At 37.1% G+C, this 19,485-nt stretch overlaps 2 protein-coding genes across 7 annotated transcripts in view; one reads left to right on the forward strand and one right to left on the reverse strand.

Annotated features, from left to right (window-relative positions):
- LOC146464680 (gamma-aminobutyric acid receptor subunit alpha-2-like) lies at positions 1-18,492 on the reverse strand. 4 transcript variants are annotated; one of them, XM_085129654.1, is made up of 11 exons: positions 18,352-18,492; positions 18,197-18,264; positions 11,199-11,308; positions 9,888-9,994; positions 8,880-8,947; positions 8,055-8,272; positions 7,700-7,782; positions 7,104-7,241; positions 6,376-6,590; positions 4,604-4,762; positions 1-2,411 (listed from the first exon to the last, which is right to left on the reverse strand). In XM_085129654.1, exons 3-11 carry the CDS (start codon positions 11,276-11,278, stop codon positions 2,151-2,153), a joined length of 1,329 nt encoding a protein of 442 aa, XP_084985780.1. In that variant the 5' UTR covers positions 11,279-11,308; positions 18,197-18,264; positions 18,352-18,492; the 3' UTR covers positions 1-2,150. The 4 variants fall into 4 exon arrangements, with proteins under 4 accessions (XP_084985780.1, XP_084985782.1, XP_084985779.1 ...); XM_085129656.1 differs by lacking the exon at positions 18,197-18,264 and having other exon boundaries at positions 18,320-18,481; XM_085129653.1 differs by lacking the exons at positions 18,197-18,264; positions 18,352-18,492 and adding an exon at positions 15,369-15,519.
- Positions 16,157-19,485, forward strand: part of LOC146464681 (gamma-aminobutyric acid receptor subunit beta-like) — a 13,774-nt gene continuing 10,445 nt past the window's right edge. Inside the window, exon 1 of one of the 3 annotated variants that reach the window (XM_085129647.1) lies at positions 16,157-16,262. The gene's annotated coding sequence lies outside the window, so the exon portion shown is untranslated. Of the gene's footprint in view, positions 16,263-16,313; positions 16,667-19,485 lie in introns of those variants that run through there. The other 2 variants (XM_085129646.1, XM_085129649.1) reach the window with 2 other exon arrangements.

Consider the following 19,485-nt stretch of genomic DNA (forward strand, 5'->3'; position numbering starts at 1 on the left):
TTACGAATAACGGACATTTTAATCCTTTTAGACAAAACTGTAGCTTTATAACAATGAATATTTTAATAAACTGCCATCATTTTCAAATAACTGGTAATGATATTGATAATGTAAATAACTTACAGCTTCATCAGCATAGGCAGTCATTTAGGTTGTGTAAGAGGAGGTTGCAGTGCATCGTAGTAAGGCCAGTGATAAAGTGAATCATCATTCATAATTGCCCGTTCCGAAATTCATAAATATATCGGGCCCTAGTTTACACATTATTCAAACTGCGTCACATGAAGAAATAAACCCGCAAGAAGGATCGCATAAAAATTAGTAAGTTCACCAAGTTTGGGTATGTTTCATTGCGTAGTTACGAGGCTGTGACCTCTCAAAGGTTGTCCAAATTCCATACAAATGTCTCTAATTCTGAGATGGCGTCCCCTAAATCCCTACAGTCTCTATATTTCTCCGATTTTTTGAAAGCCTTCAAAATAATTGTAATATAACGACAGAACCTCAAACTTGTTAAACTGACTTTGTGATCTTTCTTGCAATGGACTCTATTTTCTGATTAGATGAAAATTTAGAAACTCGGGCTTCGGAACGGACGATATACCGTCATGCTTTGTTGACCTGATCGGCATTGCCAAGCAAACAATGAGATACACTTTACTGTTATCTATTAGCAATTATTTACTTAGCGCAAGCAATCTTTCTCTAAGATAGATTGTGGTCATTAATGTATTATAGCATAGTAATAAATAATACAATCTGTACATATATTATATGACAATTACCAGTCTGTATTTTGAATAATTCAATTCAGACCGACACGTTGAATTTCATCTAGTAATCACTAATTTTAATTATATAAATGGACGCCAGGTTCTTCCTGGTTGCAAATTTTGTCGCACATCACCACTTTTTAAGCATGTACATGTACTTATTCCCTTACTGAGCTTTCAACATATTACCCTAACGTAGTATAATTGTAGAGATCTGACTAGCCAACCTTGCATTCAGCTGTCAGACTTTTTTTCAAAAAAATTTGGTGCAAGTTCTAAAGGGTGAGAAAGCTATCATACTCCCCTACGTCCTAAAACTATGATGGTGAGTCAGCAAATAAAGAACTAAACTCCTGAGTGGAAAACTAAGGCCAACCGCAGAACCTACAGTCTGCAAGCTTTTGAGTTAAGTTTTCTTTGTGACTATAATATTCGTATTTCTGTCTAGTGTGAGACCCTGCCATTACTGATAAGCTACATTCACCGACATCAACTGATTTTGTATAAAAATTTATATATAAGTGGAAATTATTTTCCAACACATTTTTCAAATGTCGCGTAGTATTTATACAGCAGTAGGCAAACCAATCTAGGGTCCAGGTCGCAAGCAAAACACATTGCTTAACATATTACTTTGTTTTTCTTGTTTTTTTTTTCCTGGGTGTGACAGGGCGCCAAAGAAGATCAAAATCTGGAAGGGCTGGCTCAAGCCTCATAGAAGGGTTAGTGAACCATATGTTAAAAAAGTGAGAAAAACCTTACTGATAATTTGAATAGAACCAAATTCACTTCGTTTTTCACTCTGTTATCTCGACTTGTTCATCTCACACTGAGTAGTGAAGAATTCCGGTGCCTTGCAATAAACGACGTCGTTTGGGCAAAGGTAAATATAAAACATCAACCTAATTGAGCGCTGTAACTAAAACGGCAACCTAAAGATTTACTCAAGTGAATTAGAGGGCTTAGATGGGATTTACTGTTACGTATTGTGCTAAAATGCCAAAAATATTAACATCAACTGTTATAGAAGAAATTAGAGTTAAGTGTCATAATGCAACTAGATAATAACAAGAAAAATAAAATTTTTAACATTAACATGCACAAAGCCCGTTTCTTTCTCGGTGACTTCTGAAGGATCTTGGGTATCAAGATGGCGTGATCGCACAACACGCCTATTTGTAGTTGCGGGAGGCCTGGGATGAGTTAGCGTTGTTAAATATGTCGTCATGTTGACATCCTGGGAAATTCAAATGTTTTCTACTGTTACAGCCCATGTTTTTACCGTTAGCTCTTGCATACTTTAAGATTTTAACGTCACCTGTTATACAGACCGTCCCATCTAAGCCCTCAGAACTATTTTCACTGAAACAGATTAGCTTATTCAGTCATTTTCGAGCTGATAGCAGACTCTGGGTGGTTTGTGTAGTGAACCCAGTAAAACACTACGAATGAAAAATATACGACTGGAAAAAGAAGCCGGGACACGAGGTCGATCCAGTGACTCTTTACAGTGGCGGGTGCCTTGGGAGGTTCCTTTTCGGGCTCTTTGCTGGGTCCATTCAGAGGTACCATGGGAATCTCTTCGTCTGGCTTGTTCTTGCTGTCCATTAGAGTAACAAGAGTATCCTGAGGGATCTCCTGTGTTAAGTTAATGATGGCATCATTACTTAATCTGTTATAAAAATCAAATTAAGTAATAATAATAATAATAATAATAATAATAATAATAATAATAATAATTATAATAATGATAATAATAATAATTGTGTCAATAACAAAATGCTTGAATATGATTGGTTCCTAACATCCCATATTTATAGCTTAATTTTGCTATGTAACTCCAAAACTGTCCGATTTGACTTGTCCGATTACTAGAAGCTTGTAATCGGACAGGTCAAATCGGACAGTTAAAGAACCAATGAAAATCAAGTAGCAAATGCCACAAGCCAATGAAATTTCACCACATCAAAATCAATGAAAAAATTGTGACCAGGTAAGCTGTCCAGCTTCAACTGGAAAAGAAAAATGGAGGAAACTAACTGGTCCAGTGACTTTTATTCAGACACAATTAATCGGTTATAGGACTTCGTGTCGTACAATTCAGGGGTAATCAGGCTCGGAATTTCAAATCAGCCTCGCGCTACGCGCTCGGCCGATTTGAAATTACTCGCCCGATTACTCCCTGAATTGTACTCCACGAAAACTGTCAAGCACTATAATTACAATGTAAACAATGAAACATCTAATGTTTTGCAGTATGGTTTCAACAACGGGACAAATTTCACACAACAATCGAAGAAAAGACACGTGAGCAACTAAACAAGTGCCTCCAGAAGTTTTATATGTCTGCAAGAAAGCTAGACTCCGCGGAACTTTTTTACAATAAGAAATCGCTTACCGCGCGGCGCGCGAGATTTTAAATTTTCCCGGCATTTGTCGGTATATTGTCAAAAATAGAGTAATTTTTGGTCCACTTCTTATTCAGCTTGTGTGGTATATACTAAAACAATTATTCACTTCAGTGTCGGTGAAAGTGATGGATATTTACCTCCACTTTGGTGAATAATTTTTAAGAATAAGAATAAGAATAAGAATTAAGAATAAGAATAACAACAATAACATTAACCTACATTTGCCAAGGCCAGTGTCTATAGCACAAGCTACTAAGGGGTCTACCATTTAAACTTAACAAACAAATAATTCAAATTAAACGTAACCCGATTAAAAATCCCAACTGACAAGAGGCAGACCAACTGGTTATTTACAAGCTCGGCCGAGGAGTTGAACTCGGGGCTACCGAGGAACAACTCCAGCTAGTTTGCTGAGGACTTGGAACCCGGCACCTTCGGTTGCGTTGCCTCCTTCCTCGTATTGTCGTAACTTAGAAAGCTATCTGTTCTAAAAAGAGTACCGTAAAGTTCCGATAGTAGCGACCCTCGTTACTTTCGGAATTAGCAGCGTTTGGGGCTCGTTACTTTCGGGGAACAAAAATCATGAAACAAGCTAGCGCTGACTCTTTTCTCCGAAATGAAAAAATATACGATTTGCGCAGAGCTCAAACAACAGACAGAATTAAGACCATTTGCACTACCAATTTCTGGTATCAGGGACAGTGAAATAAACATCGATGGTCTACCGGACTATCGCATGAATGAAGAAACGTTCCTGTTGTTAATTAATACGAAATTCTACTAGTTTAGTTTTCACTTTACGCCATCAGTGAACTGATGTCAAGGACGAATGATGGCTTAAGGCTTTCCGTTGTTGTAAAGTACCTTATCGTGATCAATTTGTCCATGCACGAAGATATTAGTATTGTACATTAAAAATTTGACTATGAATTGGAAACAATAAAGGCATTCGGTATTTGTATAAAGTAAATCTCGCTACTTTTTTTGGGGGGGGAGGGGGGTCGTTACTTTTGGGGGTTCGCTATTCAGGGGGTCGTTACTTTTGAAGGGTCGCTACTATCGGAACTTAACGGTATGGTGATTCGAATTCGATGCTACTTTGTAACTACTTTCTAAAACACATCATAAGAGTTACATGGAAGCGATACATGATTCAAGTATAATAAAATGCACAATTCGGGAAATATCGTTGTAAGAGAAAGTAACATGCCTTGATCGCGCATTCGTGAGTTTGACGTGTTTTGGAAGTATTTTTTGTTACTTCAAGAGGGGGTAAGTGGTTTGAACGTAAAAAAAGGAACAATAAGAAAGAATTTATGAAGAAAACAACCTGTTGAGATAAGGAGAAACGCTATAGGTTTTATTTTATTAGTGAAAACTACAAATCCAACAAATTAATGACAATTGAATATCACTGACCTTGTATACCGACTTCATCTTTTCGGGTCTTTCCTCCCTTCGTCTCTGGGTCCAGAATCGCGGATCCGTGTTAAGAACAAAGATGTACTCCAGTAGCGACATAAAGATAAAACCCAGTGACGTCATAAGAAAGTAGTCAATAGCTTTACTGTAACTGACCTGTCAATCATGATACGTCAAACAGAGAGCGTTATTTAAACCGCCTGGAAATTTGGCACGGCAACCCTTAGTGAGTTATTTTTTAATTTGTACATTTGTGAGTCTCGCTGGTATGTGCTTAACTTTTAGAAGGGATGAAATATTCATCTCGTCCCGAGTATGGGAATAGTAGGAAAAAAAAATGAGACTCCAACAAGAATCGAACCCATGCCCTTCCACGCACCGCTCGGATGTTCTGCCAACTGAGGTCCTGGAATCTAGTGGCGAGAAAGGGCATATACTAAGTGTTGATACGTGACATGCGTCTTTCATACTGATAGGGTCAGCAATGTGAAAAGCGCTGTATGGTAATCAAGCTTAATTTTTGTGCTTTAATACTACCTGTAAACTACATTATAACTAAGATATAATGTTAACTTTAAATAGTTTTCCCGTAAAATGGTCTCTGTTAAACGACTTCAAAATCTGCACATTGATGAAGCCGAGTGCCACGCATCTGAGCTTTTCTTCCAGGCCCGGCTCCTCAGCTTCAATCTGAGTTTTGAGGTCCGGTTTAAAGCTCAACATTGTGGATTCCTTTATTTTTTGTCCTACACTTGTGATTTGGCAGCTTTCAAACTGTGATTTGAAATTAGCAACGGAAAGTATTTTCAACAACAGAAACAAAACCGGTGTAAGCATTATAATTAAAGTGCCCCTAACCCTTCAATTTGTTTTCTTTTGGAAGATTTCCATATCTTTCAAGAACCCATTTTCGAAAAAATTCTTGAGAAATATTGAATCCTTTTGTTTTTACAAGCGCTAGAAGTGAAGGCAGTCTTGTCGATATTTTCACCTATCGTTCGCATTAGTCCCCCACTCGGCCAAATATGGAGCGTGACGTAAGAAAAGGACATCGTGCAAAAATATCCGAAGATTCGCGGTAATGCTTTAATTGTAAACAGAGAAAATGGTTTTGAAAATGTGTGGTTTTTGGATGCAGCAACTCTCGAAATGTAGAGAAAGGAATCAGCATGCGTAAGATTCCTTCTGATAACGATCCGAGGCCTTTTCTTACGTCACAGCGAAGAAAGTGTCGCTTCTCATTGGCTCGTTCCTAATGAGCCCACGAGACAAAAATTTGTCCAGCGGGGCTTAAAGTGCGCAAAAATTTAAAAATTTCAGTAACTTTAAGCGCTCGTAAAAAAAAAGGATTCAATATTTTTGAAAAAACTTTTTGAAAATGAGTCCTTCACAGAAATGGAAATCTACCAAAAGAAAACAAATTGAAGGGTTAGGGGCACTTTAAGCGTTAACCGGCTTTCGATACACCGGGCCCTGATTTTAAGCCATAACCTCACGCTGAATAGTGGAACGTCACTAGTATGGACTTTTCTCGACTTTGTTCTTCAGACGTCTGTCCGTGGACGAATGCAGGTGATGGCAACATTATATCTTTTAGGGATTAAGTGAACAGATATTCACACAGTCTGTGTGTCATATGCATGATGTATGCTGAATAACAGTACTTAGGCTGATGCCTAAGACAAGTTTTGAAGACATTTTCTGGTAATTGTTGCATCAGCCTAAGTTTCATCAAGGTTAACCTAAACTGTACCCACTACTGAAATTACCTTTGGCATGCTGGAGTTAACACTTCCGTACAGTAGTATGGTTGTTAGGATTGTTGTGATGGCGAGTGTGACCCGCGCAGGCACAGCGGAACGGTTGATCCAAAAACAGCACCAGCTAAGAATCACTAAAACAACAGCCGGCATATAGGTCGCGGTGATGAAGTATGACACTCGGCGCTTGAAGGTAAAGAACGCGCGGAGGCTGGCAAAAGATCCTGAATATCAATATAAATGAAAAACATGTGAGGCTTGTACTGAACTTTGAATCTGCGGAAATCTGCAGCTCTGCACTGTTTACGATGATGTAGTTCGAAGGTCGACATATTTAAACAGTTTCGTTTGAAACCTTACCAAGATAGACGCCGCCGATAAGAGAGATGCCACTTTGAAACGGGGGTTATATTAATTGATTGCAGTGGGTGCAGAGATTTTTCTGAGTTGTTAGCAGATTTGAAGGTACGCGACCGATAAGATCGTTCAGTATGTGTCGGCGTCATCGGCAACTGTTCTGAATAAGCAAAGCTGACAGTAGCAGTGCATGATTGTAGAAACAAAAGGTTAACAATTTTATGACGCATACATGTGTCGTCAAAAGCCAATTTCAAGATGGACAGTTCGTGACGAAAACCCGATTTTATTCCTAATAACTGATGAATCTTTTTACTTGCACATTGTAGTAATCTTCGTTTGATAAAACGCACACCACGGAAATCATTTCCAAAGCTTACCTTTACTATTGGTGTTGGCCTTGGTTGTAGTCTTAGCTCCAACAAAGTCGAACTGAGCCATTTCTTTGGAAACGATTTCAACACCTTGTGACTTGCCTCCTCTCCATTGATAATCAACATCTGCTGTAGTATGGGCATCTAATGTAGATGGGTTGAAAGATCGATATTAAATACGATTACTCGAATAATCCCAAGACTAGATATACCAAGAAATTTGCAACATTAATTTATTAATTCGCTTGGAATTCAGTTCTAGATTCTTTGAAGCTCGGACGGGTCGTGACTGTACAAAGGAGCGTTTAATGCACCCCTCTTTTAGGTATCCGGTATTAGGAGCCTTCAATGAAGTAGATCTTTGAGGGTGGTGGAACACATGAAGCAGTATACTGTGTAATGATGAGGTCATTTATTTATAAAACCACCATCTTGCCTCAGCTCTTCCTGATCGTCAGAAATCGTCCTTTCATTGAGCAAAAATTACCGAAAAAGGTGCTATGATGAAAGGGGTAAAAATGGCTAGCATCCTGCATTGAAACAGCGGGACGGTATATTGACTTGTTCATTGGAAAGTCTCATTTATTAACTATTATACTTACAGCTCTCAATGATCAAAGGACACTCTTGAATATCCATCGGGTACAAACGGAGGTTCATGTCACACTGCGCTGTAAATGTAATCCTAAAGAAAAAAAAATGTTGATAAGTTGAAAAAAAAAAAAAAAAAAAAACGTTTCCTCCCATTTTACTCCTATTTGTTACAGATACGATTAATTGGTAAAACTGGGACTTCCGGCCGTTCAAGTCGGGCTGTAAACATTCCCATGATTTAACAATTCGCACGACGGCGTTGTTTATGCCTTGTATGATAACAGACTGAATTATATTACCATTATAAATTCTGCTTCCCTTACAACGAATGCAACCACAAAATCTCAAAACTTGTTTGTTTACCTTGTACTGAAGTAGACCTTTCCATCGCCATGTATTTTTATTCTCATATTTTCCCGTGTCACCCTGTGATATTTTGCAGCTTTTACATTCCAAAAAAACGTGTCCGGCGTCCAGATCATCTTGGTGGCATCTCCCGCCATATTGAATGGCGTGCTGAAATTATGCGCTAGTCTTGGATCAGTCCACCACTGGCGGAAGAAGATGTCCATTGTGTATTCCTGAGGAAGGAAAAACTTTTATATTTGGTTGTGAAGAGAACACGAAGGGTAACTAAGCAAAGTTATATTCCCTGCTTACTAATAACATACATAATGCAGAAGAGGATAGAAGACGTTAATTCTGTTATTTCCGCGAGGTTTTTGTTTTCTTTTATTAGTTCGTGCATTGCTTAATGTTCACCATAACAAACTGATGGAGATTGAAAGCGGTTGTTTTGACAGGAGCGAGTTATCGACGATAAAAGTCTAAATTTGTCATAAAAACTTTGCCAGTTTGCATGGGATATCTCCAAAAGCTTATCGTCAAAAATCAATATCACCGTCCAGTTTTGCACGTTTTTTTGTGAAGCTATAAAACGGCAAAACAACAACAACAACAACAACAACAACAACAACAACAACAACAACAACAACAACAACAACAACAACAACAACAACAACAACAACAACAATAACAACAACAATTAAACAAACAAACAACAACCAAAAAGCAAATGAAAAAAGTTACTGAGTCAGCTAAGTTCAATTCAGATAATAATCTAAATAGAAGTAGCACCACCCCAGGGAGTGTTCGGGTGATTGAGCTAATTTGATATTTGTCTCTCACCATCTCAGCCTCTTTTATTTCTCCGATCGAAATAATCTTGAACTCTACGTCTACCATAACTGGAGGACCTGTGAGAGAAAAACAATTAAATTTGATTCCGTTAATAACAACAGCTTATTATTAGGCTGGGTTTAAGCACACATATAACTTGACTTCCGCTGTTCGAATCGTGACGCAACGATTTTCCATTTATATTGTTTGACCGTTTACTCGAGTATCAACTAAGATCAATTCAGTGATGTTGAATTATCTGAAGATACAATGATATGGAAACAGTACTTTAAACTATGTTTCGTCAGAACGTTATAAAGAAGATATGTTGAAAAGTCGTCAAAAACTTGTAGATCACAAATTTGCCGGAAATGGTATCAAATAAAGGCAACAAAAAGGTTCTTAGGAGTAACCAACATCACATCATAATCTGCTAGGACTACGCAACACCTTCGTTCAACAAAAAGGCTTCTCTTTGAATAACTCTAGATAACTTACGAAATAGTCATTGACGCTTCATGAAATCAAAAAAATTGCGTTATTTTATTTGATCGTTAATTTCCACGTTTTATATTGTTTCATTCCAAATTCCTAGGAAGGGCCATTCAAAACTTAAACAGAAGTCCTCTTTGCTTAACACACTGAAACGACCGAATACATCGTTTCAGGGACAAAATGGCTTTGGAGCATTATAGAGTATAATATTCTCGTATGTGGAAGCAGTGATGGTGCAGTGGTGAGAGCACTCGCCTCCCACCAATGTGGCCCGGGTTCGATTCCCGGTCTCGGCGTCATATGTGGGTTGAGTTTGTTGTTGGTTCTCGTCCCTGCTCTGAGGGTTTATCTCCGGGTTCTCCGGTTTTCCTCCCTCCACAAAAACCAACATTTCCGAATTCCAATTCGATCTGGAAACAGTGGAGAGAAGAGCCACTCCGTGGATTCCACTGAAATTCCTCATTTTGTATGTTTCCACAACTCAGTGAAGACCAGATAATCATCTAAGATGCGTGTTCTTACCTCCAGCATTAGGTCGCACCTTCTTATCATGCTTCGACAAAGCTTCATTTATCTTTTGTGAAAGTTTTAAAGCCTCCTCCATCGATTTTGTGTAGTCTATCTTTGCCCTATGATAAAACAATTGTACTTTGATATAAGTTTTGTCCTATGGCCTCTTTACACTGCGACTTTGATGCACTTTTTGTCGCATTTCCCTACAATTTTTCTCGCTCAAGCCTGCGACTGAAAAATCTTGCAAATTTGTACTAAGTTTCAAACATGTTGGAAACCTCTGTGATATCGCAGTGATGAATCGCCCTGAAATCACCCCTAGTTTAAACACGCGTATTGAACTGAGCTGCAACTTGAATGCGACAAAAGTGGCATTAAAAAAGTGCGACAAAAACGCATGTGTAACTGACTGTGGTCAACTGATATAACAAGCAGTAAGTTCTGTTCGAATCAGGTTTTCAAGCTCACTATTGTTCATGAAACAGCAGTTTCTTCATATTTCATTCGTGTAGTGTTTATATTGTTCAAAACACCGAAAGCTAAATGCCACATCTAAGTAAGTTATTTAATTTGTTCTTAGAGCCAGTTTAAAAAAAGACTTTAATTTTAAGGTTGTGTGACTTGTCTGAGTGCATAGTTAAGGTTATAGTAAAGTTAAAATTTTTATTCACTTCTTCAATTTTATATATCTGTATCCGGTTGACCCTGGTATTACCATTTTTGAAAACAATAATAGCATGAATCAAGCAGATCAAGGTCAGCATGTTACCGAAAAATATATATTATATATGAAAAAATGGCAATCACTTGAAGTAACTCTTGCGGTTAAAACTAGCGTTTGTTGCTTTCAGGCGGAAAGGGTATCTCCACTCTTCTGTTATAGTGTATAAAAAAGGCGAAAAAAGAAATATTTTTCCTTATATTACCCTCAATAGTTTATGCCATTAATCTCTAATATCGCCATTGCATTGCGTGCGACATAAACAGCCGCTGTTTCACACGGTGACAAAGATCAGTCTGCCATTATATTTTAATATCCTTTACAGACTGTGGCCTCGCGCATTTAAGTATACAGGCAACTAAATATAAAAGTATTTTTCTTGCACTTGGTTGGTATTAGATATCAAATAAACAAGAAAACATTAACGTTCAGTGAAGAGTTAATTTGACAAAGATTCGCGCCTTTGATGAACGATGAAACACCAACAATGGTCTCCTTAATTCCCGCGGCGCTGTACTTGAAAACGCATGATGCCACGCTTACTCTCATTTAACGTTTGTCTAATAGTTTTGCGATAGTTTCAAGAAATAAAATCTTACTTTTCTTCCTCCGCTTCGTCAGATCTTCTTATCTTGTTCATTAGCAGCACTGACAGCAGTATCGCTGTGCATGTCTTCATGGCGATTGGTGTAATTCTGGTTTCAAAATCCTGTTAAAATAAGGTTACGCGTTATTGAACGGACTAGAGATAAGTGAATATCAATTTCCTTCCTTATAGCCGAGACTTCTGTACTGAAATAAGTCAGTTAAATAACGTTTTTTTCGATCATTAGCAAGCTAAAGAGGAGTGCATTTACAGTCATAGAAATTATGGATAACAAATGCAAATTATTCTTCTTAGCAAAATTATCATTCTCAAAAAACCCCGTAGGATTTAAAATTGTGTTTGATCACTCACAGCGCGTGATAAGTAGATCCATTTCACCAAGCCATTATACAGAGACTTATTAATCGATATTACATGTTCGGCATTTATTGGTTAGCTTTAAGATTAAAAAAAAAAGAGAGAAAAAAAAAAGACTGATATTCGAAATTTTTATCCTTCCATAACGAGAAAAATCAGACACTTTGATATCTGCGAATTAGTATTCGTTTCCTTATAACGGTAATCGTAAAAAAATATTATGTACAAAAACTTACTAGCTCATCTGCTTAGGTCCGGCGAATTCCTAGCTCCTGTACTGTTTATACAGTTATGTAAATGATGCTTAACCCGCATATTCTTAGATTCAATTAAAATTTCGACTTTCAATGAAGAAACGAGGTTGGTGATCCATATATCGAAAGCAGCTGCTATTCAGTTGGAGCACGGGGCTGATATCTTTCTTTTTAGAGCTCATTAAGGTATTGTCTCCTCTCGTTATAATGAATTGTCCTAAAAAAATCACACTCTTACAACCACTGCTTTTGTGATTGTGCGTTCAAGGGCGCCAGTGAGATGTCTCCAGACGGCGCGGTTGCCCAAGAATACCACCCGATATAAATTCATAATTGACTTCAAACTTTTCATTTTCAATTCAACGTTCATCCGGATGATAAATTTTAAACTCCTCTATGTTGAGTTGCCTGAAATATTATGAAATTTAACTAGAGAATACAAGTGAAATGTGATTCTGGTTGACCTAGATCAAGCAGTATGTCCCCTTTTTGAGTCTCTGTTCGGCATCGTACTTCGCAGCGAGAACTAGAAAATATACGTATATGTGATAAGAAACGTTTTTTACGCATCCACATTAATCACTCTCTTTCTCTCTCTAGTATTTACGTACTTTAATTTTAACAATAATGAACACTATTATTCAGCAGAAAATGCCAGAACAAAATGTGTTGACGAAGTAACATTAAAGCTTTTTTTAATTACATATTCTTTATTGATCTGAAGTCTGGTTAACCCCACAAAGATATTCGATAAAATAACAAAGTTGCAAAGGAACGAAGAATCGACTGTTTTCATATAACATTTTAGAATTTAGTTTATTGTTTCGGTGTTGTACTTAATGTACACTGTGTTGAACATGTCTTGGTAATTACATACCTTTAATGAGGTCTACAATGAGGTATTTTGGCGAAAAAAGAGAAATAGAGTTCTTGAGCTGTATTTTGACAATGTATTTTAATTATCAATTCATGTACAGTAATGGGAATGAAGTCCATTTTTGCATGATACACCGTTATGAAGCGCTCATAAAATCTCCAGTTCTTGGTCCCTGCATGCCACGAAGGACACTTTTAAGAATGAAAAACACCAAGAAGTTATTCTGAGCGGGAAGTTATCTAATACGGACTCGGAAAATCATCCATTTATATTACGCAACTATGTGCTGAATAAATTGTGCATTACAGCTGTATACGACATTTTTCATTTCTCACATCTGGGCTTTCAACAGTGTTGTCTTTTCTCTTGCTTTGGAAGTCTTATACTTTCCGCTCATTTTGGAGCATATTTGCGGTATAAAATGCTATGACATAAAATACGGTGCAATAAGCCACTTATTAGTTTGCACTTATTCACTAGGCAGGTGTTAATCCGGTTATGAGTCAAATTTTATCTTTGTAATGTGGTTTATGAATAAAATAAACTCTTCATAGTGATCCACAGATAGTCACGGTTGTTAGATAAACGTTAGGACACTTATTTCTTAGTTCGTAACATAATAAATTAGGTCTGGGTGAAAAACAACGAGCCACAGGAGCGTCTGTGTACTTGCGTTGAAAGTCACCAGGAACGGTTTAATGAGCAAAATGCAAAATGTATTTCTTGAGATTGTCCTCAAGTTGTTGATGGCATCCACTGATGGCGAGCGTACCACCTTCGTCCTTATGAAATATTACCATTTGTTACACAGTCACTCATATTGCACGCGACAACTAGTGGTACAGAACCTTAACGCCCCACTCAGTGCACAGCACTACCCACATGTACGCAATACGTACCTATTTTTAAAACTTGCTATGACTTAACAGAACTAGAATTGCACACGAAAGTAAACTACAATCCGAAAACAACAGTATGTTTCGGTAATATTCTCAACAAACAAACAAACAAACAAACAAACAAACAAACAAACAAGCAGTTGAGAGTTTACTTTCCGCCATGGACAGAAGGTTGAATCAGCTTTGACAATCGCTGAGAAAGACGCCGCCGTTGCAGCCTTACAGATCCAAAATTGAATATAATAGACTACGGTGGATTCCCGGACAAGTCTACCATGTTTTGTTTCTTTTAGTTATAAACTGCTTCTGATCTGGCAGGGAATTAATTGCCAAAGAGTGTCTTTAGAAGATCTTCTCCATTCTGCTGCATATAATTCCTATAATTCCTACATATTTGCTTACCGCAAGGTTTGGAAGTATGCCATAATTCTCAACATGTTTTTCCCTTTACGCCAAACCGCTGGGGTTTCCGGTAATGACAGAAACGAGAGTCGCAATTGTTGTTTGGTCTAAAGCGATCTAGTATCTTGGATACTGTCGGAGGCACCCTGGTTTTATTTTTTAAAAACATCGGTGAAAAGTTTTGACTACAGAACTTGCACCAAAGTTGCCTTGCCAGCCAGATTTGATGTGATATTTTGTATGTGTTGATTTGTGTGTTTTCATATTCAATCATTCATCACAAACAACGCTTACTCTTCAGCTTGAACAATGTCCTCGATACGCATCATAGATCGTCTTATTCTGTCGATACAACTTCAACGGAGCAGTTGTATATTTTAAAGAGATGTGATACAAGGATTTTATTTCACCGTACAAATGACGACTTAAAATTCAAGTCAAAGCTTGCGCACCTTAGCGTGGATAAAATAAAAAAAAAAAATAAACCCTGAGGAATAATTCTTTGTAAATTTCGGTGACGTACCCACGGGCACTTTTTTGTCATTAGAGTAGGTTTTTGCTTTATAACTGGTTCCAAAGTTGGATTCGCGCAAAGATGTAAATTATATATGAGGAACTAAATAACGATAAAAAGAAACTATTTCATAATGGCGTCTCCAAACACTCGGGTTTACAATTTGATTTACTAGAGGGATTGGTCGAGAAAAGTTACTTCCTGTTTCCTTACCCATTTATAAAACGATAAATATACACAAAGGAACTCTTACTTCCAGAGTGTATTCATAAGAGTATCATCTATAATGCTAAAGAGAAAATACTGCAGAAAGTCTCACTCACTCAGTTACTCCGGCATCACCTGTAAAAACTGCACTGCATGAGTGGTTTCCTTTTAATAGTCTTTTGAAATCTAGTAAAATATTAATCATCTAAAGGGAATTTCCGATACACTGCACAAACCTTATATTGATAGGCGATGATTTGTTTCTGTCTTTCATTTCTATTAGGAAATTATAAAATAACCAAACATTGGCTTATTTTAAAAGAAAATCAGCTAAAAATCAAAAATTGCCATATCTTGCTTTGAATCAGTCCAGATCAACAAAAGCGATTTGAGCCAGTTTGTTATCAGTACAACTCTCCGTTAGGAAAATAAGAACGATATCTTTCTTTATTCTGAATTGTAAAGAAATTAAAATCGACTCAGCGTGCTTATACACAAAGGCTATGATGTTAAAAGTGTTGTTGATGAAAAAAGGTTGTCGCAAATGTTATCAGAGGGCGAAAGAATCCAGCCAGTGCAGGAATGCTTTATATTCGAATTGTTTTCTTTGTTGACTTGCGTCTGTTTGAAAGAAGAAAAAAACTATACCTACCTTGTGATTTTAAATCCCTACCCCTTCATCGCCATCATATCTTTAAACCGCGTGAATTACCTAGTCAAAACCTTGCGTTCACGAAAGCTTCAGGAATTCAAGGAGTCCGTTAATTATACAACTTGGACAGCGGCTGGAACTTTTTGTGGTAAGAAATTAGCATAAATTAAGAGTTATTACACTGTTGTGGAAGATTCGTGAACTAGGTTGTGAGCCAATGTTTTTGATTTAAATGCCGACAAAGGGTTTAAAACCGAAATTAAAGCGGGAAAATAGAGTATCTGGAAGACGAGTTCTTCTGATTACAGAAGAAACTGAAGTGTGTTGCAAATATAACATTTTGCAGCCATGTCTAAATGATTATTTTAGTGAAATTGAGCAAAATGAAACAGGAAAAGCATCGCATTCAACTGGAACTTTATCCAAAATTAGGGTGTTCTAAATCTGGATGGAAAACAAACGGCAAGACAAAACATGGCATTGTTTCCAATTATATATTTTGGCAAGTAGTCTTACTAGCATCGCAGAACCGGTCAGAACCACAAGAAATTCTTCTTGCTTGAATATAGCAAGCAAAAACTAACCGAGGAAATGGCTAATTGCACGTTACAATTTCCTAAAAGTGGGGAACACTTTCCTTATGAAAATTTTCCAAATTGAATAATTTATCGCATCGGGCATTTACCGGCTTCTGTTGACTTATACATTAAATTTGTTTTGAACCACAAAACACAACGGCATGCCGAGCGTATTACCAAATATGGCAACTCGCAGCTGGTTTGAAGGAAAACTTCGTTAAGGCTATGCAATTCAAAGCTTTGTGCGAGTCACGTACAAGCTGATGTCGGAGGTTTTTACAGCATAAACATGTCCTGGACTCTCTAGAATTATCAGGTAATGTACCACACGGACTCTCCATTCAAATGTTCTAACCTGTTAGTTATGATGAATACAGTTACGGAGCTCTTTAGTTAAAAATTGCCCTAATTTACCCGCACTGTATTCAGCTGATGTCATTGAATATTCAACACCATTTCTAAACAACTTTTCATTTCGAGCAAAAGAGTGGTTAGCCTGCGGGTCCTAATTTAGACCGTCCTGTGTTTTAAGGCATTGCATACCGCTGACCACAAGGTACATTATCAGCTGTGGTCCTCGGTCGTCGACCGACGCCCATTTAACTCTAATATTTACTTATTTGCCATCGGTAAAACAAACACACAAACAAACAAACAAAAAACCTATAAAAAGTTTCGTTTGTTGTTGAAACCAACAGTACAACAATCTCCTTTTTGTTGGTAAGTAGGGGAGCTTCCTCTTTTTGGAGTAGAACCATTCACTTGTGATAATATTATTCATAATACTTAACACTAGCTTTGACAAATACTACTTGAAATAACACTTGAACACACTTGCTTTGAAAATACTAACAGGATCGCCGCCTGAGAATTATTTACATAGTTTGCCGAAACATCAGGGGATATTCATTTTACTCTTGCGTCGCTCCCCATTCGTGATTCGCAACGATCTCGCTTGTAAACTTACACTTGTTCAAAAATTAAGAAAGAGTCCCTTTTAATTTCTTATTTAATTCCTATTACAAAGAAATAGCTATCTATCATCCATTTTAGTGGTTCGACCGCGGAAGATTTATTGAAAACTGTTTAGTCTATCTGCCAAATACTTTTTATACACAGAAAAATCTAAGTGAAAAAATAGAGCAAACTGAAATATGATAATCCTGAAAAAAAGTTATAACAAGCTTAAAGAAAAGTATCATGAATGAACTCTTGCTTAAAACTGAATTGTGCGTCGCTAGCCTCTCAATATTCCATCATTCAGTGAGGCAGTCCAATTCGAGTAGGCGTGTTTAAAATTTCATTGGTTTCTAAAGCGCTTGAATAATATTCCTCCAAAATGAATTCATGATCTTGTTAGCGGGTTGAACTGCTGTGACACTTCATAATAATTATTTAAATACACTATATTTTTCGATATTACCGCGTCGTTGGTTCAAGTGATTACTTGGCTATCTAAAGTCCAAAGGCCAAAGTCTCGTTGGAAATTATGTGTCTTTATGACATAAATTTTGTTTGGAATTGCTTTTTGGTGTTCGCTGTATAACGTTACCAACACGCAGTATTTTAAAGAATAATTGTCTATTTTAATTCTGAGAATGTGATAATTGTCCAAATGATTTACCTTTATGTTGAGATGGTGGGTTTTTTTAATGTTTCCTATGGCTAGTTTGAAAGTTTGAATGCGAAACTCTAAACTTTAACGCTTTGCATTTACGGAGAAAAGAATTGTCTACTTTTTCACAAGGATTCCTTTTCAAAGAATCTAGATTGGATCCAGTTCATCTTCTAAAATCAGCTGTCAACATGTCAGTCAGTTTATGGTTAGGTTTGCATGTGGAAATTAATGCTTGATTTTGAAAAAAAAAGGAATATGTAGCTATCGTGAAAAAACTTTTCTCATCAGCATTTCACTATAAAAATTGGATGTCACATGCAACATTTAGGATGAAAAAAAAATGCCAACACAGGTCGTTAGATGACGAAGAAATTATCTTCTTTTGGCCTCTGTTCATTGTTTTGCCGACATTTTACAATTGTACTCCAGTTGCGCAGACGCTTCAACATGGTTGACGACAAGGCATGTTACCTTGATAACATAATTAGAGAAACCGTGTAGAAATTGTGTAAAGGTCTTTAAAATTAGCACTTCGTCTTTGTGTTGCAACTCGGTATGTTTTCCTTGATTGAGAAAAAAAAAATGCAATTAACGAACTATAATTGAAGAAAAAATATGAAGTAGCTGAATACCTGTGTGTTTGTTTGTACTGTGTATCAGAATCTTGTCAACTAAGTGCAGACGCGCGATTGAAGAGGGACTGTTGAAGAAAAGCGAAATTAAACGAAATGCTTGAAAGCGAAAATTATCATTACCTTTCACTCTTCTCTTTATCGGAGGCACATACCTTTGATTAAAATTTCCTCTTCTGGTGGAGCGGCGTTTAACAATTGTACCGAAGTAAAAACAAGAATTGTAAAGAAAGAAGAACTCGGGTTGCCCAGGGTGGAGGCTAGTGGCTCATGTTGTCAGAGCCCACAAACAAATAACCTCGATTGTGACGGCTCTTTTGTATCTATATTCATTATTATTCGTTAAATTATCTAATTTACGATCTTGGAGTTTACAAAAACAGACCGTTTTGGGAACAAAACCGCTTGAAATAGGAACACCTGTCTCGCGATATTAGCGATTCAGAAAATGGAGACCAATGTGAGTCCTTTGTTGGGGAAATCTCATCACTTTTTAAGCTTGAGACAGACCACTGACTGACGGGAAGCAAATTGGTCATATTCAGAGAGCTTGAACGGAGTGGCTGTTCTTTGTGTTTCGGGTATCAGTAGATCAGGCTTAATCCACGTATCTCCAAAGTTAAAGAAATCTTTGCGATAAATTTAATACCAAAGAAAAGATAAACAAATTTGTTGTTGTACCCCCAACTAAGTCGTGATGTCACTGCCGCTTAATCTCTTAACATGAGTTAATGTGTCGCTTCGAGGTGGTTATAACTGTGTTAGATATTTAATTCGTACTTACACCACGATAACCTGAACATTCCAATTTTAAAACTTTCAGGCATGCTCTATTCTCTAAATATTCCATGGGGCGCCATACTTTAATTAAACACACAGCAAGAGGTTTGTTCGCAGCTGCTTTCAATCGATTAAGGTACTCAAGCATCTTGTCGTTGATCTAACGGCATTCGCCATTGCAAAAGGAGGCACAAAAGAGGATAATTAACAATTCACGAAATTTGTGCTTGAACAAAAAAAAAATCCTCACTGTTGTTGACACCTAGTACAAAATTAATTACCCATATCACTGCAATCTGTAATTTTTTTAAAAATAGATTCTTTTTCAGAATAGTTTGCACGAGTTCTCTTCAGGAGCGAAGTCAGTGTAAAGAGTTATATTTAATCACAAACTGTGATAAATTTTGAGTTTGATCGATCTGATTTAAATTACGCCCGCACTGGTGCTATCTGGTGAAAAAAGCGAAAATGATATCAAACCAGAACGAAAACTGTAACAGTTTAGCAGT

Source organism: Pavona decussata, unplaced genomic scaffold (genome assembly GCF_977016875.1).
Source record: "Pavona decussata unplaced genomic scaffold, jaPavDecu1.1 SCAFFOLD_161, whole genome shotgun sequence".
Taxonomy (NCBI): Eukaryota; Metazoa; Cnidaria; class Anthozoa; order Scleractinia; family Agariciidae; genus Pavona; species Pavona decussata.